The sequence below is a fragment of the Blennius ocellaris genome, assembly GCF_963422515.1.
Source record: "Blennius ocellaris genome assembly, chromosome: 3".
Classification (NCBI taxonomy): domain Eukaryota; kingdom Metazoa; phylum Chordata; class Actinopteri; order Blenniiformes; family Blenniidae; genus Blennius; species Blennius ocellaris.
This window is the reverse complement of record NC_137652.1, coordinates 27,526,786-27,551,472: the sequence shown is the minus strand read 5'-3', so window position 1 is coordinate 27,551,472 and position 24,687 is coordinate 27,526,786. Positions and strand designations below refer to the sequence as shown.

General features: G+C 45.5%; 2 protein-coding genes across 7 annotated transcripts in view; one reads left to right on the top strand and one right to left on the bottom strand.

The window, feature by feature from the left end:
- The window catches only part of tsc2 (TSC complex subunit 2), a 29,116-nt gene extending 9,747 nt beyond the window's left edge, over positions 1–19,369 (bottom strand). For 2 of the 4 annotated variants that reach the window (XM_080520331.1, XM_080520332.1), the window contains exons 1-28: positions 19,252–19,369; positions 17,846–18,030; positions 17,628–17,714; positions 17,406–17,516; positions 17,023–17,170; positions 16,591–16,708; positions 16,363–16,411; positions 15,241–15,366; positions 15,054–15,127; positions 14,654–14,780; positions 14,216–14,359; positions 13,991–14,128; positions 13,528–13,631; positions 13,339–13,420; positions 12,985–13,140; positions 12,765–12,884; positions 11,507–11,629; positions 11,312–11,418; positions 11,042–11,216; positions 9,790–9,912; positions 9,563–9,697; positions 8,519–8,708; positions 8,315–8,408; positions 8,129–8,231; positions 6,681–6,775; positions 4,341–4,481; positions 1,490–1,651; positions 1,243–1,401 (exon numbers count right to left, since the gene is read on the bottom strand). In XM_080520331.1, coding sequence (XP_080376457.1) covers positions 1,243–1,401; positions 1,490–1,651; positions 4,341–4,481; positions 6,681–6,775; positions 8,129–8,231; positions 8,315–8,408; positions 8,519–8,708; positions 9,563–9,697; positions 9,790–9,912; positions 11,042–11,216; positions 11,312–11,418; positions 11,507–11,629; positions 12,765–12,884; positions 12,985–13,140; positions 13,339–13,420; positions 13,528–13,631; positions 13,991–14,128; positions 14,216–14,359; positions 14,654–14,780; positions 15,054–15,127; positions 15,241–15,366; positions 16,363–16,411; positions 16,591–16,708; positions 17,023–17,170; positions 17,406–17,516; positions 17,628–17,714; positions 17,846–17,980 — 3,326 coding nt within the window. In that variant the 5' untranslated portion in view covers positions 17,981–18,030; positions 19,252–19,369. The remainder of the gene's footprint in view (positions 1–1,242; positions 1,402–1,489; positions 1,652–4,340; positions 4,482–6,680; positions 6,776–8,128; positions 8,232–8,314; positions 8,409–8,518; positions 8,709–9,562; positions 9,698–9,789; positions 9,913–11,041; positions 11,217–11,311; positions 11,419–11,506; positions 11,630–12,764; positions 12,885–12,984; positions 13,141–13,338; positions 13,421–13,527; positions 13,632–13,990; positions 14,129–14,215; positions 14,360–14,653; positions 14,781–15,053; positions 15,128–15,240; positions 15,367–16,362; positions 16,412–16,590; positions 16,709–17,022; positions 17,171–17,405; positions 17,517–17,627; positions 17,715–17,845; positions 18,031–19,251) is intronic. The other 2 variants (XM_080520333.1, XM_080520334.1) reach the window with 1 other exon arrangement.
- Positions 19,370–20,197: 828 nt separating this feature from the next.
- nthl1 (nth-like DNA glycosylase 1) lies at positions 20,198–24,687 on the top strand (the record flags this gene model as incomplete). 3 transcript variants are annotated; one of them, XM_080494178.1, is made up of 6 exons in its annotated part: positions 20,198–20,369; positions 21,389–21,651; positions 21,744–21,914; positions 21,991–22,150; positions 22,383–22,488; positions 24,313–24,687. In XM_080494178.1, the coding sequence occupies 6 exons, from the start codon at positions 20,198–20,200 to the stop codon at positions 24,494–24,496; spliced, it is 1,056 nt and encodes a 351-aa protein (XP_080350304.1). In that variant the 3' UTR covers positions 24,497–24,687. The 3 variants fall into 3 exon arrangements, with proteins under 3 accessions (XP_080350304.1, XP_080350303.1, XP_080350305.1); XM_080494177.1 differs by having other exon boundaries at positions 24,214–24,687; XM_080494179.1 differs by having other exon boundaries at positions 24,308–24,523.

Below are 24,687 nucleotides of genomic sequence, written 5' to 3'. Positions count from 1 at the left end.
GATTGATTTACACACTCAAAGTGTCGACACAGACAAAAAACAACTAAATGATACATTTGAAAAGGAGTTTTTCAGTCTAAACATGTTTAATTTCTGGATGTTTGATTAGGAAACACTTTTCAAAATCAAGAATCACAGCCTCTGCTGACCAGCTGACATCCAACCTATATGCAGTGAAGACTGTTATTAGATGTTGCATTTTTGCAATGAAACAACCATGAAGTCTCAGTTCTTTAAATGTCAACAGGCGGAAACTTCAATCATTTAATCTTTGACTGCGTTTCAATTTAGTCAATTATGGTAAACGGATCTCACTTATTTAGAGCTTTTCCACCATGTAATCAGTCCTCAAAGCGCTTTAACAGCCTTGGTGGGTGCAGGGTTAGTGTAAACATGTTTATTCAGCCAACCTCGACACCTCAAGGGTTGGTAAAGGGAAACTTTCTGATTGGCCGGCATTAACTGATGCTTTAAATGTCAAATGTGATCAGCTAAACTGCATTATAATGCGTTTATCGCATTACCAAGGATTGAGTAGATTGTGTTGAGCAAAAATAACAGTGGGGAAGAAACTGTCAGTGTGTTACAGTGACTTCGCCTTCGCCTTGTTTACCTTGATGTGTTTACATCACAACACCCCAGAGAGAGGAAAAGGAAAGTGGTTTGAATGTGAGTCAGGCATCAATGGAAAAGTTGTCAAATGCCAGATCATTATGTTAAGTGGTAATCTGAAGTATTTTCTCAAACCTGATCCAGATATACTCAACTCAACTTTATTTCTAGGGCACTTTAAAAACGACCACCGCTGAGCCAAAGTGCTGTACACAAATAGACAAAATCTAAAAACAGAGGTGCAATTAATACAATTAAATTAAAAAACTAAACTAAATTTTAAAAAAATATATTTACATTTAAATTAACATTTGAATAAAAAATGTGAATAAAAATGTAAATTCAAATTAAATCTCTGGCTTGATTAAAAGCCAAGGAATGAAAATAGGTCTCCAGATTGGTTCTAAAAATGGACAGGAAATAATTGCATGAACAAACATATTGACTGAAAAGTCAAAGAATTATTGATGTGGTTTAAAATGATTAAAACTAAGTTCAGGACAAACATGCAGGGAGAGTGTGTGTGTGTGTGTGTGTGTGTGTGTGTGTGTGTGTGTGTGTGTGTGTGTGTGTGTGTGTGTGTGTGTGTGTGTGTGTCTCTCTCTCTCCCTCTCTCCCTCCCCCCCTCACCTGGTCATCTCCCCTCCTCCTCCCAGACGTTCGGTCATGTCCAGGCCCAGCAGGGCTTGTGTTCGGACCCCTCCGCTGGTCGTTATGGTTACCAGCTTGTTGCCCACCAACCAGGTCAAGCTGCGGCCTCCCGCCAACAGGAACTCTGCAATAGGAGACCTGCGAGGACCGCCAGAGGCCAGTGTTGTCACTGCAGCTCCCATCAACTCGTCCACACTCAAAATGCTCATCTCAACTCTCGCCTCACCTTTTGGGCAGTGCGGAGAAATTAGAGAACACATATCGTGCCATCATGTCCAGGCAAGTCTCGGTGAGCTCCAGGTGGACGGTCTTCAGCCCCTCGTCTGCCTGAGTCACCGCATTTTCATCTGCAGACCCCAGACTGCAGGTGGTGGTGGAGGTGTGCATCCTGCAGGAGGAGACGGAGATTAATGCAAACCAGTGAGCGGGGCAGAAGAGCGAGAGGAAGGCGCAGAGAGCACCGCACATCTGAATGTACAGACATGCAAACCCTGATGCACAAATGGCAAAAAAAATAACTGCAGGATGTGAATTTTAAATCGCACTCGTGTTTCTAACTCTCCGTCATGCAAAACAAGCAGACATGCACACATGTATATGCGAAATCATTAGAGCACCATCACAGTTTCTCAAGCAATACATGCTGGGATGTGGTATGAAAGGCCTCGTCGTTTGCAAAACCAGATTTGTAATTTCTATAAGTGCAAACGCGAACTGGTGTGGGAAGATAAAAGGATGTGCTCTGCAACGTATTTCCATGCAGGAGCTGCTGTGAACCAAACATCCTCTAAACAGAAAGGTGGAACACTTTACGAACCAGTACTGCGAGTTCTCCAAACAAATTAGGTTAAAAACGCATTACAAGTCAGCGCCATCACTTTCTTATTCCCTGAAAGCGAGGCCAGAGTGTCGCAGTGCTTCTGTTCATCAAGGCAGACAAAGTGGGGGGAAACAGAAACACGCCGCAAAAAAAACAAAGAAGCGGAGAGCGACGCGCTGGGCTGTTGGGAGGAACCGGCCGGCGCATGGCGCCAGGAGAGTGCGACACTGATGGGAATTCATCTCGACTGAAAATTCATATTGAACCAAATGGCCTCTTCGTGGGTCACGCCTCCACTGCAATCTAATCTCGTCTAATACAATTCAACGGCTACGCCATAAAGCCTGGAAGGAGAAAAACAATATTGTTGGGCTTTGTTGAAGGCTGTTTAAGACATATTGCTTTACCTTTATTATTGAGGTTGCAGTTTGCAGTGACGTTGAACTGAACTGTAGCACGCTGATGTGTGGCTTCATACATCAGAACTGTGCTCTGGGATTAAAATTAAGCTCATAGCTTATCGTTTTTTTAAAAAGTACTCTCGCGCTTTCTGGGATTTAACAAATGTCCATCAGTAAACATGCTCCAAAGGGAAAAACCTACATAGAGGAGTTTTCTGGGAATAATCATTTCTGGAGGTCGGAAGAGTTCATGTGTGTCACTATGGAGAAATCCTACCATCTATTCATCTTGTATCCTACTTTATCGGCCTTGGCTTGACGGAGCGCGGTACCCAACCAGGTAGGGTTGAGGTGGTTGACACAAACAGTGTCAATGAATTCAAAGGTAAAGCTTTTAAGCAGAAAACACAGCTGTGGTTTGAAGTGTCCAGTTGTTCGTTTGAAAAGTGTCAGTCAGACCAAGTCCCAGCACGTCAACCAACAAGCACACAAGCCATTTTCTTTACTTACCCCTCTTCCACTGTGAGCAATACACGTTTGTACTTTAATGCGTAGTGAACAAATACTCCAAAGAAAAAATCATACATGACCATGAAAAACCCTGCATTTACCAATTTGTGATCCCACTTGTAGCGAGAGTTCTTCATTTCAATTAGTCCAAATGAGAACAAAACTAAGAATTCCACAATTTGGACATTTTTTTTTTTTTTTGTAAAGCTAGATTTGGGCTTTTTACAAGTACATCAATGAAAACATGGTCATGCTGTTCAAGATGGAATAAATGTCCACCAGAAAGCAGATTTCAAAAGGAAACTGTTTAGCAAAATCAACTCTTGATAAGCAAAGAAAAAAAAAATAAATGATTTGCAGCCATTTAGCATTAGAAGCTGGTTAAACAGATCCACACTGCAGTTGTTTAATGCATTAAGTTGTTTTTGTTGTTGGGAGTAAACCCAAAAAGCTTCAAGTGTACGGAGTGCTGAACTTCTATTGCCATCTGTTGGGCAAAAGAGTCATGACACTATAAATATGGTGACAACTGCGATGTTAGATCGGCGACTGTCAGCCACTTACTGCATGCAGCACAGCCACCAAAATAAAAGCACAAACACATGAGGTGAGCAGTGTGTGATTTCAATCTGTTGATCAGCCTGTCAGACGTTCCCCTCAGCCCAGCTCATCCTAAGATCCCACACTAGGAGATTGCCATGGTCATATAGCAGCACAGTGGATGTTTGGAGTGGAGCCACATGGAAACAAACTAATTATGTCAAGCAAGCAAACAAAGCTCTTGTGACGATGTTGTCCCTCTCGTCCCTGGCCGAGGACGCAGCGAAGATGAAGGTTGGTGTTGTTTTTGGGTGAAGAAAGTAAAATCAAACCATTATGAGTAACATGCTTTGCACCAGTCCCCTCCTGCCATTCATTTGTTGTTAAGGCCAAACAAAACCAGTCAGCAAACCACCCAGCAAAACAGAATAAAGAATAAAAAAATAAAAAAAAATCAAACCAAAGGCAGAATTGAAGCTAAAACCAAATCAAAAACCGTGTTAGAGCAAAACCAAACAGAAAAACATCAACATATGGAACAAGATGTTTTCCTCAATGTCTTCCACAAACACTGCATGCAAAAGCAAATCAGGGGGAAAAAACAGCACCAAGATGACCGCAGCCCAAAACAAACCAAAACCCTTCCTCCAGCATGCACCACCCTCTCCAGGTTGCCCCGGCAACCCACCACCCCAAACGCATGACAATGACCCTGCAGCCCATCGACCATCCCATGGAGGAAGACAACAAAGTGTTCGGGTTGTTATTGGATTTTTGTTTTGTTACCCGGAAGGCTCTTCTCTAACCTGCGGACCGCGTGTTCGGAGACGCTGATGCTGCGGGAGCGGAAAGCGTCCATGGCCGAGAGGTCCCTCAGCTCTTTAGCTGGAGAGCTGCTGCTATTGGCTACTGCTGCCGCCGCCTTGGCCACTTTTGCCGCCCGCAGACTGGGCGGAGACGAGTTCCCATGGCAATTGGCGAGGGGGGGAAATGTGGCGAGGTGGTGTGGGTGGGTGGGACCCCCGGGTGGCGTTACGGTGGCGTTGGGCAGTAACGGCAGGGGTGTGGCAGTGGTTTGGGAGCGCGGGGAGGGGGGGGGGGGGGGTGCGGCGTAAAAGAATAGCAGGGGATAACAGGAAGCATCACCCGAGCGCCAGAGCAACACGAGCAGGTGACCAGGGGGTAAATGCCATGATGGGGGGAGGGGGGGGGGGGACAGGCGTCACACAGGGGGAGCAGGGAGGGGCCAGGAGCAATGTAGGAAGGATCCAGGATGACACGACCACCCCACCCCCCCCAAAACCACAACCACAACGCAGCACCGATGGCAGGAGGCAGCGCAGGGCGGAGGGGGTCAAATGAAGAAAAAACAAAACAGGGTGAAAATTAACAGCAGTGAAACATCATGAATCAGATCACAGGAGAGCGGAGAAAGAAAAGGAGGACTCAACCAAAAAGGATCAAACACGGAAACATCCACTCGACTGAAAACAGACAAGCTACAGCGGAGGGGGGTGGGGGGGTAAAACAGCATCTGCTACTCAGAAAGGAAAACACACAGAAAATATTCAGGAGAGCAACAAAATAAACATCATTTCACACAGCAGGTTCGTAGTGAAGCCGAGAGGACCAGCACGGGAGAAGTAGAACGGTGGGGGAGGGACTCAGCACAGGCCTTACATGATAGAAGTTAAAACATGAAAAAAGAAAGAAAATAAAATTACAATGGCGAATTAAACTTTATGGTTGGAGCTCAGCAAGTCTGAACCAAAGCTTTTTTTTTTTTTTTTTTAATATGGTCTTGTTAATAATTTCATCTTTGCAATGAGACGAGAAGTGAATGAGTGTCCTTAACGTGAAAAGCGGCTTTATTTAACGAGGCTAATCTAAAAGATCCTGAGATGATCCGACACGCAGAACTCCAACCACACAGGAGGCGGCGAGCAGCACGGGGACGTGACGGTGCCACACTGAGCGTTCTGCTGGGGGGGGGGGGGGGGCGACCACGACCGCTGGCGGCTCATGTTAGCAGACGTCTGGGTGCTTTTCCACAGTTAGGAGCTGTAATGGGGAGCTTTGTTACTGAAGCAGCAGAGGTTTTAGGAGGTTTCTGGGAAATTAGCCAGTGTTTTCAGGGGAATTGGAATTTAAAATAGAAATGTGCTAATAAGACACCTATATTCTGGGGACAGCCACCCAAACAAACAGGAAGCTTCCTCTCAATGTACAATTGTCTTTTGAGCGGCACCGCTAAAGCCTCTTTTTCTCCACCAAACTGTTCTACGACTACGACACCCTTTTCTATTTAAGCGTCACGACTCGTCAGTGATTGGACCGTCTTACGGGGGAGGTCCCTGGACGCCACGGCAACGTCTCGCATGTGGGCAACAAAACTTTTTGTCGACGTCATAAAACGGTCTATGAGCAATGAGATCAAACGTATACCACATCCTAACGGGTTCAGTGTTTTTCTCAGTCAGTTACTACTCCGTGTCTGACATCCATGGCGTGGACACTGAATATTCCCACCGTCCATGAACGGAAATGACCCCGAGAAAAAATAGTCCTTATGCCTCTGTGTGAACAACAGAGTGAGTCTACTTCTGTGTGTGTAGAGATAAAGTGACTGTGGTCATAAACAGCAGTCAGATAGGAGAGAGAGAGAGAGAGAGAGAAAGAGAGAGACAGAGAGAAAGAGAGAGAGAGAGATAGAGGGAGAGAGATAGATAGAGGGGCGGTAAAGAGCTGGGAAATATGAACGTGTAAAAACAAAACCATATCCCATTAAGAAGAATGAACTGGCTTCATGTTTTCCAGGTTTTCGTGTTGATCCTCGTGTCTTTAACATGAGAAAAGTAAATTCTTTTAAATAAAATTGTGGTGAAGGAACACACATTAAAAAAAAAAAAAGAAAGAAAGAAAGAAAATGGCACAAAAAATGAATAGGGTACGACTAATGATCACCATGGCAACCTGCGAGGAGTCACTGTCACCATCCCGCCGCGGTGCCAGTGAATGAGTCCCTCACTCACTTGGCAGCTCGCGACCCCTCCAACACAACAACTTTCCACACGGGCAGCATACGGTGCTGCGCGGGGGGAGGGTCAAAGGTCACCGCTCTGCTCAGAGGGACCATGCTGCTTTACCTCTTGGGCCGCTCGTTGAGGCTGGTGCTTCGCGCTCGAAATGGACTCTGCTCGTGACCGTCGTCGAACGGGAGCAGGACGTTGGACCGTAAACCCTGAAAGAGAGCAAAAAGAGGTGGCAGGTGACTTTGAGTCCCGTGAACAAACTTCACTCACATTCAATACTGGGATTAGTCGAGGCCCCTGCCGTCTTTACCGCAAAGCAAGAGGAGATAATATAGGGGGGGGGACAAATATACCAAAAAGAAAATAACACAACTAATTATATTTATCTTTTATATCATTGACAGTGTTTGAGAGGAAAACAATTATACTCGTTTTCTTAATTTTCCCCTGCAGTCTGGTTCTAAAGCGTTTCTGACTTCTTAACTCCACTGACACTTTATTTGGGGTCAAAGTTATTTTAGTTTGTTTCTTGTCAAACAATTCGTACCAAGGGAAAAAAGTCAACTACAAACAAAAATAATTGGGCCTTTTATCTGAGCATTAAGGATCATTGAGTGTTATGGATGGGCTCATTTAGACGAGATACTTTCCAAAGCATCCAGTCAGAAAACTCTGATGCGAGACACTGTTATTCTTATTTGAGCAAATTTGGCCATGAGAGTCTTTCCGGTTAAAAAGTTTGTAGCTGTCACAGTCTTCTTATCCAAGACTGGGTTAAAAAAAAAAAGCTTTTCAAATGTCAAATCTCTTATAAGTCATTTGGACTCGGGGAAATGTGCAAAAAAATGTAATCTGAAGGACAGGATGAGCACCTTTGCTCGTGTTTCCAACGAAAACCTTCAAACTTGAACACAGCCTATTAGCTACTGGAAATATCTGATCATTTATTTTATATCAGCACAGATCTTTGGAACAATATTAACACGATAATAAATAACTGCCTTTTAGTCAATAACTGAAGCTTCAGCCTTGAGATGTTAGTCAAACAAGAATAACATGAAGGTGGTTTTGTTCAAACCCTAAATATGTATAACATATTGGTCCAGTCTGAACAAAACACTGAACATAAAAGAAAAACACACATCAGAAATAATATTTAAGGATTTAACAAGACTAAAACTACCTGCTGGCGACAGCTTGGACTTTAAAAAAAACAAACAAAAAAAAAAACAGTGATATAGAAGATGTGACACACTCATTTCCTTGAAAACCTTTTACTATTAATGCATGTTGAAAACATAATCACGCAATTTAAAAATCACCACTTGTCTCTGATTAACCAGGAGAAAGAACTGGCATTCTCCTCTTACTGCTTCAGCACTGCTCCAGTGTGAAGTGTCATTATGAAAATACAGGACAGTTAAAAAAAAAAAGACATCATTAACACTGATGTGGGAGTTTTTGTTGGACAGTTTTCTCTATGATGATGGTGTTAATAATTGTCTTCTTACGATGGTGGAAGAAAAACTATCAATTAGCACATTTGACAGTCTGGGCTGTACCTTGGTTATGTACTGAACAAAGTCCTTGCGGAAGGGCAGTCTGCAGCGAATGAACCACATGGCGATCACATGGTGGGCGAGGGACACGATGTACTGGTTGAATCTGAGAGAGAAATGGGAGAAAAATAAACAGCAGCCAGGGAGGCACTGTGCAGCTGAAAAGCAGAGGTTAGTGCGAGCGCTCACTTGGAGGGGTTGGTGTAGGGCAGGGAGATGGCGAACACACTGACGTACTGCTCGGCGACAAAGTTGGCGTACAGGTGAGGGAGGCGCACCAGAGCTGTGAAACAAAGTGGAAGAAGCAGCACATTAACAAGCTCTCTTACTCTTTTGCTCTCCCAAAGAGAGAAATTGGGGGGAAAAAAAGAAGAAGAAGCTGCGATCACTCACTGGAGAGAAACTCCAGCATGGGCGATGCCATGGCGACGGTGGCGGAGATGTGGGTGAGCTTGACGATGAGCGCCGGCAGGAGCTTGATCATGATGTCGGGCATCTCCACGGTGCACATGGTGAGGGCCACCACACACTGCTTGGCACAGCGGTAGATGAGGCCCGTCTCCAGGCACTGGACCAGCTCTCTCTGCCGGGACGACAAGAGGTGGGCTCAGGTCCATGGAGGCGCTTTGCGCCACCTTTAGCTAAAACGGAAGCCTGGAGTCCAGTTGATCAAACATTTGCTGTCGGCCAACGGATCTTTAGAGTGAACTGGAACGTTTGCTTGAAGTCTCCCACAGACACAATCGTGCTCGTCACAAAAAGCCGGCACACAGAGCAAAACACAGATTATCACATAATAACAGGAACAATTTAATTTCGCGGCCAGTTAACTGGAGGCTCGGTGCTGCCGCTTCGCCTCGGGACAAGAAAGGCTTGTTTGTCTTGGTACCGTGTTTCCTCTCCCAGGCGGGTGACTCCACATTGGCTGTGCAGAATCTGAGTGTCTATTATTGTTTGTCTCTGATGTACTGAATTGGACATTTTACTTCATATTTTTAGCAATAACTTAGTTTTGAAAAGTAACCTGATAACATTATTCCCAGGTTACATGTCACATTATGATAAAGGCTCTTAATGTGAAACTTTTCACATTCTGACATGATTTACTTTATGTTTTACTCGATGAAGAGATGATATATGACCACATTTACAGGCGATTCAATTACATGCCAGTATAAAGCATCCACAAATGGCTCTATTGGTTAAGACAATTTAGAGCATAGGCCATTCATATTTCAATTTTCTGGTCAAAATAACAAACAAAAAGAACGTTTGTCGAGAACTCTGCAGAGGAACTAGTAAACCAGCCGTTTTCTGCAAATGTGGATCTCGTGGATTGACAACAGTCTGTAAATTTAAAGTTTAAAAACATCCTGAAACTGGGTGGAAACAGTTCATATCATGCTCTGTGTTCCTGCTCCAGATTGTCATCTGTACCTGTCTGGATTGTTCCAGATAGTTGTGGTAGGAAGTGATCGCCGTGAGGACGGGAACTACTGCCAGCTGGACGTCGGTGCGTGAAAACCCTTCTGGGATCTTCTTTAAGCGCTCCGAGATCAGGCGATCCGTCACCTGCGCACACGTACGAGGAGACGCGGTGACTGGATGCAATTCGTAGACACGACTAACTGCCACTAGTTGGTGGGTGCACACGTGTGGAGTACCATGCAGCAGAGGGTGGAGCAGAGCAGATCTAAGCTGCACGGCGACGTGAGCAGCAGCACTTTGTACTGCAGCGTCCACGGCAGCTTGTCAAGGACCAACTTCAGCACCTTCCAGTCCGTCTCCTGCAACAAACCCATTCTTTTAGTATGCGACGTGCATGTAATTCACCAAGACTGTAAATAAAGTTTGCTGAATTGACTAAACAATGGATAATGTGGGTTGTTTTTTTTCATCTATAACAGGGGTCGGCAACCTTTAATGCTCAAAGAGCCATTTGGTCCCGTTTCCCACCGACCACAACACCCAGAGAGCTGCACACATTTTATTTTGACAGTCCCACAGGAAGACCATGCCAGGAGGACACGACACACTAAACCTTCACTGCTGGTTGACAACTTACAACTAATAAACGAAACTACATGAACGAAGCAACAAAAACATAACACAATTATTAGCAACACTACAAACCTAACATAACCCCAATAATTACATTTAAAACACGACAAACAGAAACTCCCATAATGCATTGCAGCTCTCAGCTCCTTTATCGCTCCACATTATTAAAATGAAGATAAATGTGTGAGATGTGGATTGTTAGAACCATGAGTGTGATGGTGTGTCTTTAATGTCCTGTAGTTGTTGTGTAGTTCACTAGAATGTTCCGTCACTCTCAACAAGTCTGTAATGAACCTCCTGGAACTGTCGGCGCTCCGCAGCGCAGCACTTTTACTGTGAAAGGAACAGGAAGCTCCCAGCTTCAGACACCAGTTGAGCCGCTGTCATGACCTGCAGCCGCGATTCTACGTTCTTCATCCATTATTGTTGTAATGACGTCACATCGCTGCGTCGGTCACGACCCTACATTTTACCACTCTTTGTAGGGACTGCGCTCTGGGTGGCCTTGCCTCCTTACGTCCCTCCAGGATGAGCTGCAGTGGGACGGAGGCTCCAGGAGCCACAGTGGAGGGACCAAAGAGCCGCGGGTTGCCGACCCCTGGTCTACAACATGCAGCACTCAGCGCACCGGTTAGTCCATCAGCTCACTGCTAAAGGTGTTTGTGCTCACATTTTGAAGTGAATCACAACACAGCTCCATCCTGATAACTTCTCCTTAAAGGTACAAATACACAAAACTCAGTTCCAACATGCATCTCCGAAGCGTCTGTGTTTTTCTCGCCTAATGTTTCCATAGAGATTCGTCACTGTATTAATAATCGTAAGACTCAGATCTGGTTGTTTAAAAGCGCGTACCATCTTGAGGCACTGCAGCAGGACACTGAAGGCCGGAGCGTAGGGCAGGTTGGCTGAGCGTATGGATGCTGCTGAAGCGGGCGGGGCGGGCGGAGCCGCAGCAGTGGCGGGGCTGCCAGCAGGAGGCGATGTTGAGCCCGTCAGCTTCTTCTCACCGACGCGCTTCTCCGGCTCCCTGAATCAACAAAGAAGACGCCGTCGACTTTTTATGGGAGAGCGGCTGAATTGTGACGAGGCAGAGGCGGGTTTCGAAGCGTCACACGTCCTCACCCTGCGTCACAATGGCAATAAGGGCTAAATCTTATGGCTCCGTCTTTGTTGGGAACGCCGAGTCGATGAAGAGAGTCGGCACGCATCATCAGGAAGAAGTCAAACACCTGGACGAGGGAGATAAACGAGTCGGCGTGAGGAAGAGGGATCACAAATGCAACACAGGGATAAATACAGGGGACTGATTCCTCCTACCTGGAGTCTAATACTGGAGGCAATAGGGGAACAGTACTTGTTCTTGTAGTGGAGTTGTAGGTGGCTGATAAGTAATTCATAAACACGACTGGCGTGGCTGGCTGGCAGGCTGTACAGTTTGCTCTGGCAGGAAAAAGACATAAGAGAACATTAGGAACATATGTTGGGTTTTTTCTGTACACTGTCATGAGACTGCTCGATAGTAAAATGCATTATAAAAGCCCATTTACAGTCAGTCCCACAAAAACAAAGTGCCAGAGAAGCAGTGAGGTGAAAGAAAGAAAGAAAGAAAGACATTAAAATGTCCAGGCAGAGCAGCAAACTATGCAAAAAATAGAAAAACGAGTAAAAACACAGCAATTCGATGATTACTTTGGATATTTTCTTATGAATCCTTAAAGCTTATTGTAGTTTTACATTATAAAACTAAAACAAGACCTTTCTTAATTGTGCTGTTTAATATTTGCATCAATCTGTCCCTGTATAGATCTTATCTTGTAGTTTATAAGTGCTTAACCAGCAAAGATGATCAAGTGTTCATTTAAATGAAATAAAACTATTATCGTACTTTATGATATTCATTTTCATCACACATATTTGACAGCTGTGTCGGGTTCATTTGTAAATGTTGATGAGTGACGCTGCTCAATCTGGGTGAAAGTTGTTGACGTCCAACTTTACAGGTCAAGAAAAAATTTAAATACTTCCATTAAAGCGGTTTGTGTGGAAGCTCATTTAAAAAAAATAACGTCATGTTGCACAGGTACAAACGTTCGCTTTCTCATGCACATTAGAAAACTGTAAAAAAAATTTAATGTCATTAAAACACATTCGATCTAAAGATAATCTGGTGAGCACAGTGAAAAGAAAACTCGGGATCATTGAAGCCGATCCAGGTTCCAGGACCCTGACCTGAAGGAAGTTTCTGCTCCGCAACAACTAGAATAGCTCAGATTTCCAAGAAATGAAGCAACTGGAAAGCAGCATGAATTTAGACCTGGCAGTCGCTCTGAATGTTCTCAGTTTTACGTTGCAGACAGATCAACACCTTTCCTTGTTGGTAATATACATTTGATCATAAAACACGTAACAATCAGAGCGGGTTGCCTTGTTGGCATGCTGCACAACAAAAACACATTTATTGAAACCAAATAACACATATTCCTTTGGTTTCCTCTTATAACGTCTAGACAGCAGTCTGTGGATCGGCGTGTGTGTGTGTGTGTGTGTGTGTGTGTGTGTGTGTGTGTGTGTGTACCTGCAGGATTTCCAGCAGCCCCAGTATGGCAGTCCTGACGTCTTCCATAGGAGACTCGGCCGTCGGGTCCCTCTCAGAAACCTCCAGGGGCCCCGAGCAGACCAGGGAGCGACTGGCCACCTGGGATGGAGACAAATAATGAAATTAGCTCTCCCAGTGATTTCATTCGGGCTGAAATGAACGATCGGGAACTCGGTGATGTGATTCTGTGTGCGTTCACCCGTTCTATTATGTCCAGCAGGCTGGTGAAGTGATGCGTGTTGCAGCCCTCGGCGAGGTCCACCAATAGCTGGGTGGCCTGCTTCCTGACGGCCAGATCCCGGTCTTCGGCAATCCCACCGAGCTGAGGGATCACCACCATTTCTATCAACTCGTCCTGTAGGGGGAAAAAAAAAAGAAAAAAGAGCGCCACAAAAGCTTCAGATAACAGAAAGCTGCATCAAAAACTGCAGGGTAAAGAAGGCAGAAGAAAGATATCCGGTTATATCAACCTCCAGCTGTTTTAAATCAGCTTTGTGATCCTTAACTTAGCTTCAACCGTGTAACAGAATTAGAGGCGAGCAAGTGTGTGAACCTCGTAGAGTTGTCGGTTGGTGCTGAGGACGAAGGACAGGATGTGAAGCACTTTGATCCTGATGACGCTGCGACTCTCATTTCTTTCAGAGGGACAGAAAAGAAAGAGACTCTAACGTGACGGGACGATAAACCACGAACTGCTCATGCTGCGTGTTTGTGTGTGCGTGTTTGTGCGTGCGTGTCCTACCTGAAGAATTTCTCCATGAGGCGGTGGAGGCTCTGAATCCAGCCGTCCTTCGCAGGCTGGATTGACTGAGCGCGGTACGAGATGAGGGTCAGCACCGACGCGTCCTGTCACACACACAATTACGATGGAAAATGAGCAACAGGTAGCGGCAGCGGCATTTTATCTGTCTCCGATGAAAAACAAGGCACCGTGTCTCTGGTCACTGTGAGAGGTTTTATGACCGAACAATCATTAAAATGAAGGATCACAGCGGCACAAGTGCAGTTTGAAGATTCCCAAATCATTTCCATACAGACGTTTTTGTCCGCGTGTAACTGCACGTCGATGGTTCAGCTCTTTAATGTCTTGGAGGAGAGGTGGAGCACGAAGATCACGTACAGGATGACGTCACTCTGTCATTTTTGCGCAACGTAGGAGCCATAAGACGAGAAATTGACAAAAACAACAACAAAAGAAGACTCACAGGTCTCTTGTCTGCACATTTCTCCACCAGGCTGAAGAACTTCTCCGTGGAGCCGTGGTAACCGTTCTGCTCGTACAGCTCCTCCACTGTGGTCAGCAGCTCGTAGACGATGGCCTTCAGCTCCGTGCTTCCTATCGTCTGCGAGGACGCGGAGACGCGGGGCACTTGGGTCAAACGAGATCTGCCGTCCGCCTCCAGGCGTGTGCGTTTTTCACCCGCGCGTACCTGGATCTGCTGCAGCAGTCGCTCGATGATGCCCAGCAGGATGTCCCACGTCACCACCTGCAGCTCCTTGCCGTACTTCTTGATCAGCCTGGTGATGGAGAGGACGATCTCGTACGACACCACCTCATTGGCACACGACATGGCCTGAGGGGGAAAGGGGGCGTCGGGAACGGTCACACATTGAATACGTCTTTTCTTTTCAATGTCCTTATCTAAAACGCTTACAAATGGAATACTTTGAATTTGACTTCCTACATGCCTGCGTGTAGGCCTCAACTAAACGTGGTTCAGCAAAGAGATTTCCACACTGACGTTAAAACATTGGCGTTGGATAGCATCATAAAAGAAAATCAGGTTTGATTCGAAAACCACAAAACAGGATTACAAATGTGCGAGAGCTTGGCTTTGACAGGCGGTGGATATGTTGTGGAGCGTCACCTTGTAGAAAGACGGCAGCACCAGAGTGGGCGTGTTTTTGAGGGCCGGTAGTCGGTGAGCCCCCCACAGCGCCATCCCAACAAAGAATACTGCTCCTCTCAGCAACGGCGCGTCCTCCATGTAAACCCTGGAGGAGAGTACAGACCGGCATGAAGAGCACAGCCCGCCTCCAGGCCACAACGGCTGCTTTTTCCCCCACATACTAACATTCTGTTGACTTTCCAGAGCGTGAGTAGACGTGGAAATGGAATTTATCGCAGTTCAATTCTTATTTTGTGCCATTTTGCCATCGCATTACTTAACAACAGTATCAGTACTAGATGACAGTAGCTGCAATAAGACATGTGCATGAATCTGTGTTGATGTTAAAAAAAATAAAAAAATTTAAAAACCAGGCTACCTCTCCTCCATGATGCGACACATGGTGTAAATGGCGCTGTGGCCAAGGTGAGTCCCCAACACTTTCCTCATCAACTGCAGAAGCAGCACAAGCAGCACAAATGGAGTAAATTACAAGGAGGACGGGAGAAGGACGCAGTTATCACCCGTCATCACTTCCACAGACAGAATGTGAGCTCTTCCTTCACCTTCCAGCAGGATTCACAAAACTCCTTGACGTTGACGGTGCGACACAGCGTGATGATGAAGACGGTGAGCGAGTCGGAGGGCAGGCAGTTATAACACACTACTGCATCCAATACCTGTAGAGCCACCTGGCCACACACACACAAACAAAACAAACCTCGGAATAAACTCACATTATCACTGCATTAGATTACAAAGCTGTCATTTGTAAATGAAAGAAAAATAAAATACACTTTTAAGAGAGACTTTGGGAAAACTTTTTGTGTCTAGCGGTGAACTTATAACTTCTGTTCTAATTTCCAGGTCACATCAAGTGAAGATATATTTCTATGGATGCAGCCAGACATTCTGACACATACTCTGCATGAGTGTAAACAACTGTTTTTGAATTATAATTTTTTTAGAAACCAGGAGGAACAAACATTTTATCTGGGTCGTCGAGCATTTTAGTTTATCAGTTCCAGGAAATGATGCAGGCAGTGAATGAATCATTTGCATCCTGAAGGGTATTTAAAGGTCAGTTATAGCCAATAAATGTACTCAGCAGACTCAGCAGGCTTGGCGATGAAATTAATGTTTTTTTATGTAATCATAATCAATGTTTGCAGTTACATGTACGACTCCAAAGTGCATTAAGCCTTCATTATGATTATTATAATGTCTGAGACGTTTTTGGTATTTTCAATGACTCGCCAAGTGATTGAAAATAAATGAAGACAAAAGATTTCTGTCTGACATGTGTTATGAAAGAACCAATGAAAAGTCCCGTCGTAACGGGTCTTAAAACTATCAGTTTGACCTCAATCATAACTTCCTTTCCTGCAGGTCTTTTACTGTGAGAGCATCTTTTCCACAAGCGACAGCAATATCCTGCAGTTTATTCATATTTTTGCAAGATAAACATGTGAAATAACACCCGTGTTGAAAAGATTGGATAAAATGAGACAAAAACCACAAATCGTTGGATTAAAAAATAAAACAAATGATGAGCTTTTCTTTTGCAAAGCAAATTTCACAATTTCTACCTCTTCCACAGAAAGAACCACGGGGAATAATCCAAAATCCCAAATAACGACAGTAATAAAAACGGGCCAAGAAAGTGGCTGCAAACCCAAAAAACCCACCTCAATATCGGTCGAAGACGTTGTTCTGTTGCACAGCAGACAGATTTTCCTAGAGAGAGAGAGAGTGAGAGTGAGAGTGAGAGTGAGAGTGAGAGTGAGAGTGAGAGTGAGAGAGAGAGAGAGAGAGAGAGAGAGAGAGAGAGAGAGACCAGAGCCGCAGGGAAAAGCTTCTTAAAAACATTTCCTGAAAGAAAGGAGAACCGCGGGGCCATTTTTCCTCCGACTTACTGGACCATGACGGAGACGTTCTGGTCCAGGTAGCAGCTGTTGAACTTCACCAGATTCACCAGAACGTGAAGGAAGTCGGAGGTCAGACCGATGTCCATCCACAGGAGGACGAAGCGTGCTGCCAGGGGAAAGTAAATGTGCTTGTTGTGACGATTCAAGAGAAACGCGTCCTGCGTGGAGGTGAATTACAGCGAGTCGGGTTGCTCGGAGGTTTTATTGTCCTGGATTTGCCGAAATAACCAATTGAAACTCTAAATAACTTGACTTGTTCAGACAAGAAGATAAGAAACAGTTCATCTAACCAAAAAGGGAACCAGTCAAAACTGATCAGCTGAGATGTGACAGAGTCACAAATACACAATTTCTTCCTCGGTAAAATTGTCTACGTAATCATTATTGCTTAGATATTTGCATGGAGTATAGTGGCTTTACCAATGTCCTCCTCCAGGTATGTGATGTCCTTCCCGTTCTCCGTCAAGGCCTTGAACACTTCCAGTCGGTCGGACAGGTCCTCGTTGGACGGCTGGTAATCCCGCACCACCTTAAAGAAGTAGGCTCTCAGAGGGCCGAGCCGTTCACCCTGGACGGCAATCACAAATACAAAAAAACAAAAAAAAACATCCCAACATCCATGAAGTGGCTCACTACTGGGTTTTGTTTAAAAAAAAAAAAAAAAACAACAGATATTGAAAATAACTGCATGTTGTTTTGAACATAAGAGCATAAACACCTGCAATACACCACAACAAAACACGCATGTAGGAAATGACAGACGTATTTGATAATGTGTTGGTGTGACGGCTGTGTGTTCAGACCTGTCCCTGGATGATGGCCCTGAGCAGCTGAAGCACGGCGTGTCTGGCCTCCGGTGGCTGTTCTGGAGTCAGCATGTCCTCCACCGCCTTCCACACAGCCTCCACCGCATGCTTCATCAAACACAGGCTTTCATTAATATGGAGGACTGCGCACCTGCTACCGTTATGACAACAATAGCAACAACAAGAAAAGAAAAAAATGTAATAAAAACTCAATTTTACCTCCTCAAATTTTTTCGTTTTGGCAAGATCACATATGTGGTTCATCACGCGGATGCGGACGCTCAGGCCGTTCTCTGGGTGGAGCTCCTAAACCACACAGAAGATGAAGGAGGAGGAGGAGGAGGAGGAGGGAACTGATGATTATAGAGAAGTATAAACCTGGGGGGATCGTTTAATTTTGGGACTGTGTGAACATGTGGATCATTTTCTGTGCCCACCTTGAGGATGTCGGTTGTAATGATGAACTCGGAGGGTTTGCTGTCACTCTGCTTGCTCGGCAGGCGCGCCGGTCCCAGACCGAAGATCCCCTTCACCTTGTCCTTGAGACTCTCTTTGCTTGCTTGTTTATTCATGGCCCGGGCTGGAGGGGTGGCGCTCTACACAGGCGGGGGCTCAAGGCTGCCTGCAACCACACACATCTGATCATGTAATGAGTTCCATGTGGGCTATACAGCCCATTACCAATAAAAAATTAAAATATTTCATGGTATTTTGATCATAAGATCACTAGATAATGAAAACATTATTAATGGGAGAATATCTAAACATGCCGCCTACAAAAACAAGCGGTTTGTTGAGGAGTCAGGCCACCGGACATGGAACAACACAGTGTCAACAACGTGGCAGAGCCACAGGAATAACCACAAAGTGACAGAAGGAAGCACAAGTTGATCACAGAGGCACAGAACTCCAAAGGAAAAAAGAAATGAGAAACGACAGACAAAGAGGAACATTACAACAAGACAGAAAGACAAAATAAGAAAAAAACACCCAAAATATCCAACCGAGATCATAGAAAAAGGGCCACAAATGAGCAGAAACACAAAACGAAACACTTGTGTAATGCAGAATGAGCACAAATATAACTAGAAGTAGCATTAGCACAGAGACAAAACCACAACAAAGAAACTCAAAATTACATAAAAAAAAAAAAAACATGTGGAAAGACACACAAAATGTTTACATTTACTACAAAGAAACATTGAAGTCGGACACACAAGAGGACAATAAAGACATGTCGAATCCATAAAGACACAAAAAGAAGGCAAACAAATGAGCACAAATGAATAGAAAACCACCACTGGAACTACAGAAACATCCTATGGGAGGAGATTTCTCTATTCTCGTGGACCAGCCATGCTGTTTGGGAGTTTTTAGCCTCTGGTGTTGGATCTCAAGGAGTTGACAAAGTTAGTGGCTTCAACTCTTCGAGGACATGGTGGCTCAGTAGCTTGGAGCTCAGTGACACCATGCAGAAATCACAATGTGCAGGAGCAGAATCCTGATCCAGGCCAGAGCCGCGGTCTGTTAATGTGTAAACCCAGAGGTCAGGTTTGAAGAATTTGCTGTCATGTGGACCTGACAGACACAGAGGGGAGGGAGGGGGGGGAGAGAGAGGGGGGGAGAGGGGGGGGGGGCAGACAACGACTGTTCTGTTCCAGCTCGACAACAACACCGACCAGCAGCAGTGACCCAGTCCAGGACCGAGACCTGTAGTGAACCACCTCTTTAACAAGACAGACGTACAATGGCGCAGCGGAGGCTACCGAGGACCTGGTAGCCTCGAACAACAAGCCCTCCTCCTCCCACCACCTCTCCTCCCCGCACCCTCACCTCACCTCACCTCTCATTCAGTCGGGGTTCAGTCCGCATACAGCCCACAGAGCCGTCCACGTCCCTGCATGGGTCGAACTCTGTGTCTGCAGCAGAGAGCAGACTTCCAGTCCTCCACTCCTCGACCGGATGACAAACTGGGGCTCTGGCTGTTGCACTTCCGACAAAAACACGCTGCCGCGCTGCATCATGGGTAATGTCGTTCTACGCGAGCTCAGCGCTAATGCGGTTAAAACAGTTTTCTGGCTTTCTTTACAGTGACAAATAAAGATGCATGGGTACAGACGGGTGATCCGCTGTACTGCTTTTCTATTCCCGACTCCACGAGTTTCAAATATCATAACAAATGACAAATTGATGCATTTTGACAGTTAGCTAACAGCTACCTCGCCAGGTCGTTGAAGTCGGTTCCATGTTGATAACAGCCTGCACTACCGCTTTGTACCAGTAGGAGAAGTCACAATTCTCCCCTAATATAGGGAAAAATGTGAAATATATTTCTTTAGGTGGATATAAACCTCTTCTATATGCATTTGATTTCCCAGCATAATTATATTTTTTTCCCTCTGCATCAATTTAATTTTTGGACTTTTTTGTGAGATTTGTAGGATATTTTCAACATAATCAGAAAGGAGAACAACTTGGTATGGAATGGAAACACTGACATCTAGCGGCAGACTGTCGTCATTACACTGATCACAACAAACATGCAGTATAAACCTTTATTACTTTATTTAAAAATTTTAAACGATTATCATCATTTGGACTAACTTTGACACATATCTACTACAACCACCTAAACCCTTGATAATCTAGTTAAGTAATTTGTTTAGTTGAGAATAACGTTTATGAGGGGAAAAAACTGAAACTACGAACGAGAAACGAACTTCTGCTGTAGCAGGGGCGCATGTGTGTGTGTGAGACAGAGTGTGAGTGAGACAGAGTGTGTCTGTCCCATGCTGTCCACTATCATGACCTCTCCGTACTTCGCGCACAGCAGATCTGTGACCAGCCGGAGAAGAAATCTACTGACTTCTTCGCCGCTCGGGTCCAAACTCACGCGCACGAGCAGAAATCCGCGTGAGGGCGTGAAGGAGGAAGAGACTGAGACCGACCTGTCGTCTCGCGGTGAGACGTCACGAATAACTGTGGTTGGAAATATTATTGTTATTGTGAGAAATGATCACGTGGAGCTGCTGTCAAAACTGTTCCCGAGACAATCTCACATTCACACCGTCAACCAGCAACCTCGCGGGGACTGGGGACTTCACGAATGCGTTTTCTATTTTCACCTTGAAACATGTCAATTCATTCTATCCCGTCTTCTGTGGTACAAAGTTTATGCTGTAAAGGGTTGCAGGGCGCTGGAGCGGATCCAGGTTCACCGTGTGTGAGGACAGGATGCACCTGGACAGGTGAACCGTCCATCACAGGACACGTCATTCCACCTGCACCTCTTTAGTTTTGAGGCTCTTGTCAGTTACTGGAGTTTTTAATGAATGGAAAGGAGGACTAGTTTCCAGGTTTCACTCACCATGATTTTAATAAGACTCTGGAGACCGGAAACGTCATTTGAAACTTGTAATATTGTTTTATACTTGGATCAACTTCGACAACAAATGTCCACTTTCTTCCCCATCCACCCCGCATCTCAATAGGTTGTCTCTCTGTGCTGATTATAGAACCTTCTGATTAGAGTATGTACATAATTACTAGTCTAAATGTTTTGGGGTTTTTTTTAGCTATGGTTCCCTGCAGAAGGAGCTGCATCACCTTCTCATCCGTACAATTCATATGTTTTACATCCCCTCCCCTCTTGGGTCGACGCAGTATTGTCCTCTACACTCATATCACCATTATCACCCTGCTCTTTATTCTCTCTTGACATACAGAGAATAATCAGAAGGGAATCCCTTCGGATTATTCTCTGTATGTCCATCATGCTTTTTCCTTTTCTTGACAGTAAATAAATAAATAGAATTCCTTGCACATCACATCACAGTGACTTGCTATGCCTACCCTTCTTGTATTGAATATGCAAGTATTATTCATGCACAACGATTTCATTCCTTAAAAACTGTTACTACTCCTTCGTTTTGCTAATGATAAAGTGTCTATATGCTGTGTGTGTTCCCTCTCTCTCCCAGCCGCCACTCATGGATCTCCCCAGCAGGCCGCCACGCACCCACAGCCTGAAGCCTCCCCACAGCGCGCTCACGGCCGCCGGAGGAGGCAGCTGAAGGTGGAGTACGATGTGGCCGACGGAGCCTCGCCGGTGAAGACGGAGCGCTGGCGGCCTCCCGAGTGGACGAAACAGTTTGAGTTGATCCGCGAGATGAGGAAGGGGCGCGACGCCCCCGTAGACGACATGGGAGCGGAGAAATGCTACGACACCGAAGCTCCGGCGCACGTACGTATACGTCGGCGCCTCGCCGGCCGCTTGCTAAGACGCAGCTCTGGCGGTGTGGCCGGACGAGTAAGAACGCGCCGCTGTCGTCTCAGGTGAGACGTTTCCAGGTGCTGGTGTCTCTCATGCTGTCCAGCCAGACCAGGGATCAGGTGACGGCGGCCGCCATGCAGAAGCTCCGAGCTCACGGATGCAGCGCGGGGAACATCCTGGCCACCGACGACGACACGCTGGGAAAACTCATCTATCCCGTCGGCTTCTGGAGGGTAGTCGCAGAACACATGTTGGGAGAAGTTGGTTTTGGAGCACATCTTTACGTCTCCCTCTTGTCCTCCCCCGTAGCGTAAAGTGCAGTATCTGAAGCGGACCTCAGCCGTGCTGCAGGGGGACTTTGGAGGGGACATCCCCCACAGCGTGGAGGGGCTGGTTCGCCTCCCGGGGGTCGGGCCCAAGATGGCTCATCTGGCGATGGACATCGCCTGGGATCAGGTGTCCGGCATCGGTGGGTTCTGGTTCTGGGCTGTGAAGCACAGACGGAGTACTCAATGACAAATACGCGAGCATAGATTCACAGAGTCACACGTTCGTCTGCAGATCAGTTTATCAAGTTAATGTGCAATTTATCAGCGCAGTGAACCAGTCGGCTGCAATTTTGATTACAGTTGATCAATTTTAGTCACCCGCTCCAAATTTGTCATTTAAACGTGTCGATTTCTTCTTTGTTTCCTGCCCAGGTGTGGACACGCATGTCCATCGTATCTCCAACCGGCTGGGCTGGCTCCGAAAACCAAGTAAAAACCCAGAAGAGACACGTAAGGCCCTGGAGGAGTGGCTCCCCAGGTAATTCACTGCTTTTACTGTATATACTTCTATACGTACACATATATCCAGTTCAGCGGGTCTTGAAACGAGGGAAGGAAGAAGTCAAAGTGAACTCCGCCTGGAGTGAAGAACTGTCTTTACTAAAATAGATGAAATCTTAAAAACATATATATATATATATATATATATATAAAATCAATCAATCTTTATTTATATAGCACTTTTTATACATGAAAGTAACACAAAGTGCTTCAACAAGAATTAAAAACAGTGCAAAGATAAAATAGATGAATAAAAAGCAGGTGAACACACACACACACATGCAGACACACACCATAAGTGAAGACATGCCTAGTGATATGGAGACATGGCAGGACACCGAGGACTAAGGTGAGGAAAGGGACACATTTGGGCCGTCCACACTGGGGGCGGCACAACTTCCGACCACAGGGGGCGCCGCCCCACAGATCCCCCCCCCCCCCCCCAACCGGGCAGACAAGCCAATCCCACCTCATACGCGGGGGACCTGCCAGGTGCCCGGTCGGGGAAACCCATGGGACGGCTCCACCAGCGGCAAAACCGGCCACCACCAGTGTAGCGCCCCCTAGAGGAACCACTGGAGATAAAAAAGAAGGTAAAAAATTAGATAATTATCTAAAATAAATAAATAAATAAATAGAAGTAGATAAATACATTGATAAAATACATACATTTATACACACATATACATATATAAAATCAGTTAAAAGCCTGATTAAAAAGGTGAGTTTTTAACCCTTTTTTAAAAACCTCAATGGACTCTGCAGCCCTGAGGTTCCCCGGCAGGCTGTTCCACAAACGGGGGCCGTAGGAGCTGAACGCAGCCTCCCCGTGAGTCTTGGTCCTCGTTTGAGGGACAATTAAAAGGCCGGTGCCGGAGGACCTCAGGGCCCGCGAGGGTTGATATGATCAAAGTAGTTCGGATAAATAAGAGGGTGCAAAACCATGAAGACACTTAAAAACTAGTAAAAGAACCTTAAAATCGATCCTGAAGCGAACGGGGAGCCAATGCAGCGATTTTAAAATAGGCGTGATGTGGGCCCGCCCCTCTGGTCCTCGTCAGCAGAGTTTTGTAAGAGTTGTGGTGGTGCTAAAGTTTTCTTGGGGAGACCAGAGAGCAGGGCGTTACAATAGTCAATTCGACAAGAGATAAAAGCATTAGCACCTCCGCGTTTGCCTGAGAGAGAAATGGGCGGAGTCTGGCTATAGTCTTCAGGTGATAAAAACCAGTCTTTGTGACATTTTTGACGTGTGAGATAAAATTAAGCTCAGAGTCAAAAGTTACGCCCAGGTTCCTTACAGATGAAGATGAGTTAAAATCTAGCAGTTTTGGTAAAAGTTTCTCTCTCTGGTGTTCAGGACCTACAACTAAAATCTCTGTTTTGTCCTGGTTGAGCTGGAGGAAATTTGCTGCCATCCATGACTTGATATCTAAAATACAGTTAAAAAGGGCATCAATCGGCCTTGTGTCATCAGGAGACACGGCCACATACAGCTGTGTGTCGTCAGTGGTTATTAGTCATGAAAACTTTTTTTTTCCCTCATTTGGACCTTTTTTCTGGACAGGTGCTGCAAACAAGTGTACAAATAGAAAGAAGAGATGATACATACTTTTAACTTATAATTACATAAATTAATAAAAACTATATTTACAGTGTGTTGTGCTTCCCCCTTAAGATGTCTGTCTCACTGTCTGTCTGGCAGGGAGCTCTGGAGTGAGGTCAACTGGCTGCTGGTGGGTTTTGGACAGCAGGTCTGTCTGCCCGTCAACCCTCTCTGCTCTTTGTGTCTGAACCAGCGCAGCTGTCCGTCCGCCTTCAAGAGCTCTCCTGCCAAGAGGCCCAAATCTGAACGTCCTCCGCAGAGCCTGAGTCCGACCTCCTCCTCCAAGACAAAGACTGAGCCGGGATCAGATGATGAGAGGATGGAGAAGGAGGCGACGTCCCCGGCCTCACGGACACGGAACATCAAAAGCAAAGTCTCTTGACCTCCGCAGTGGAAGTTTTGTCCTTGAATGTTGGACACATGCATATTTAGATACACTAAAAACAGAAGTTGAAGCTAAAAGTTTGCGAGCATTCTGACTTTGATCAATACTGTTCTGGCAAGATCAATTATTTTTCTACTTTTCCTGTTTTTATCAAATAAATATATCCGTGTTGAGCTGGTTGCCGTTAA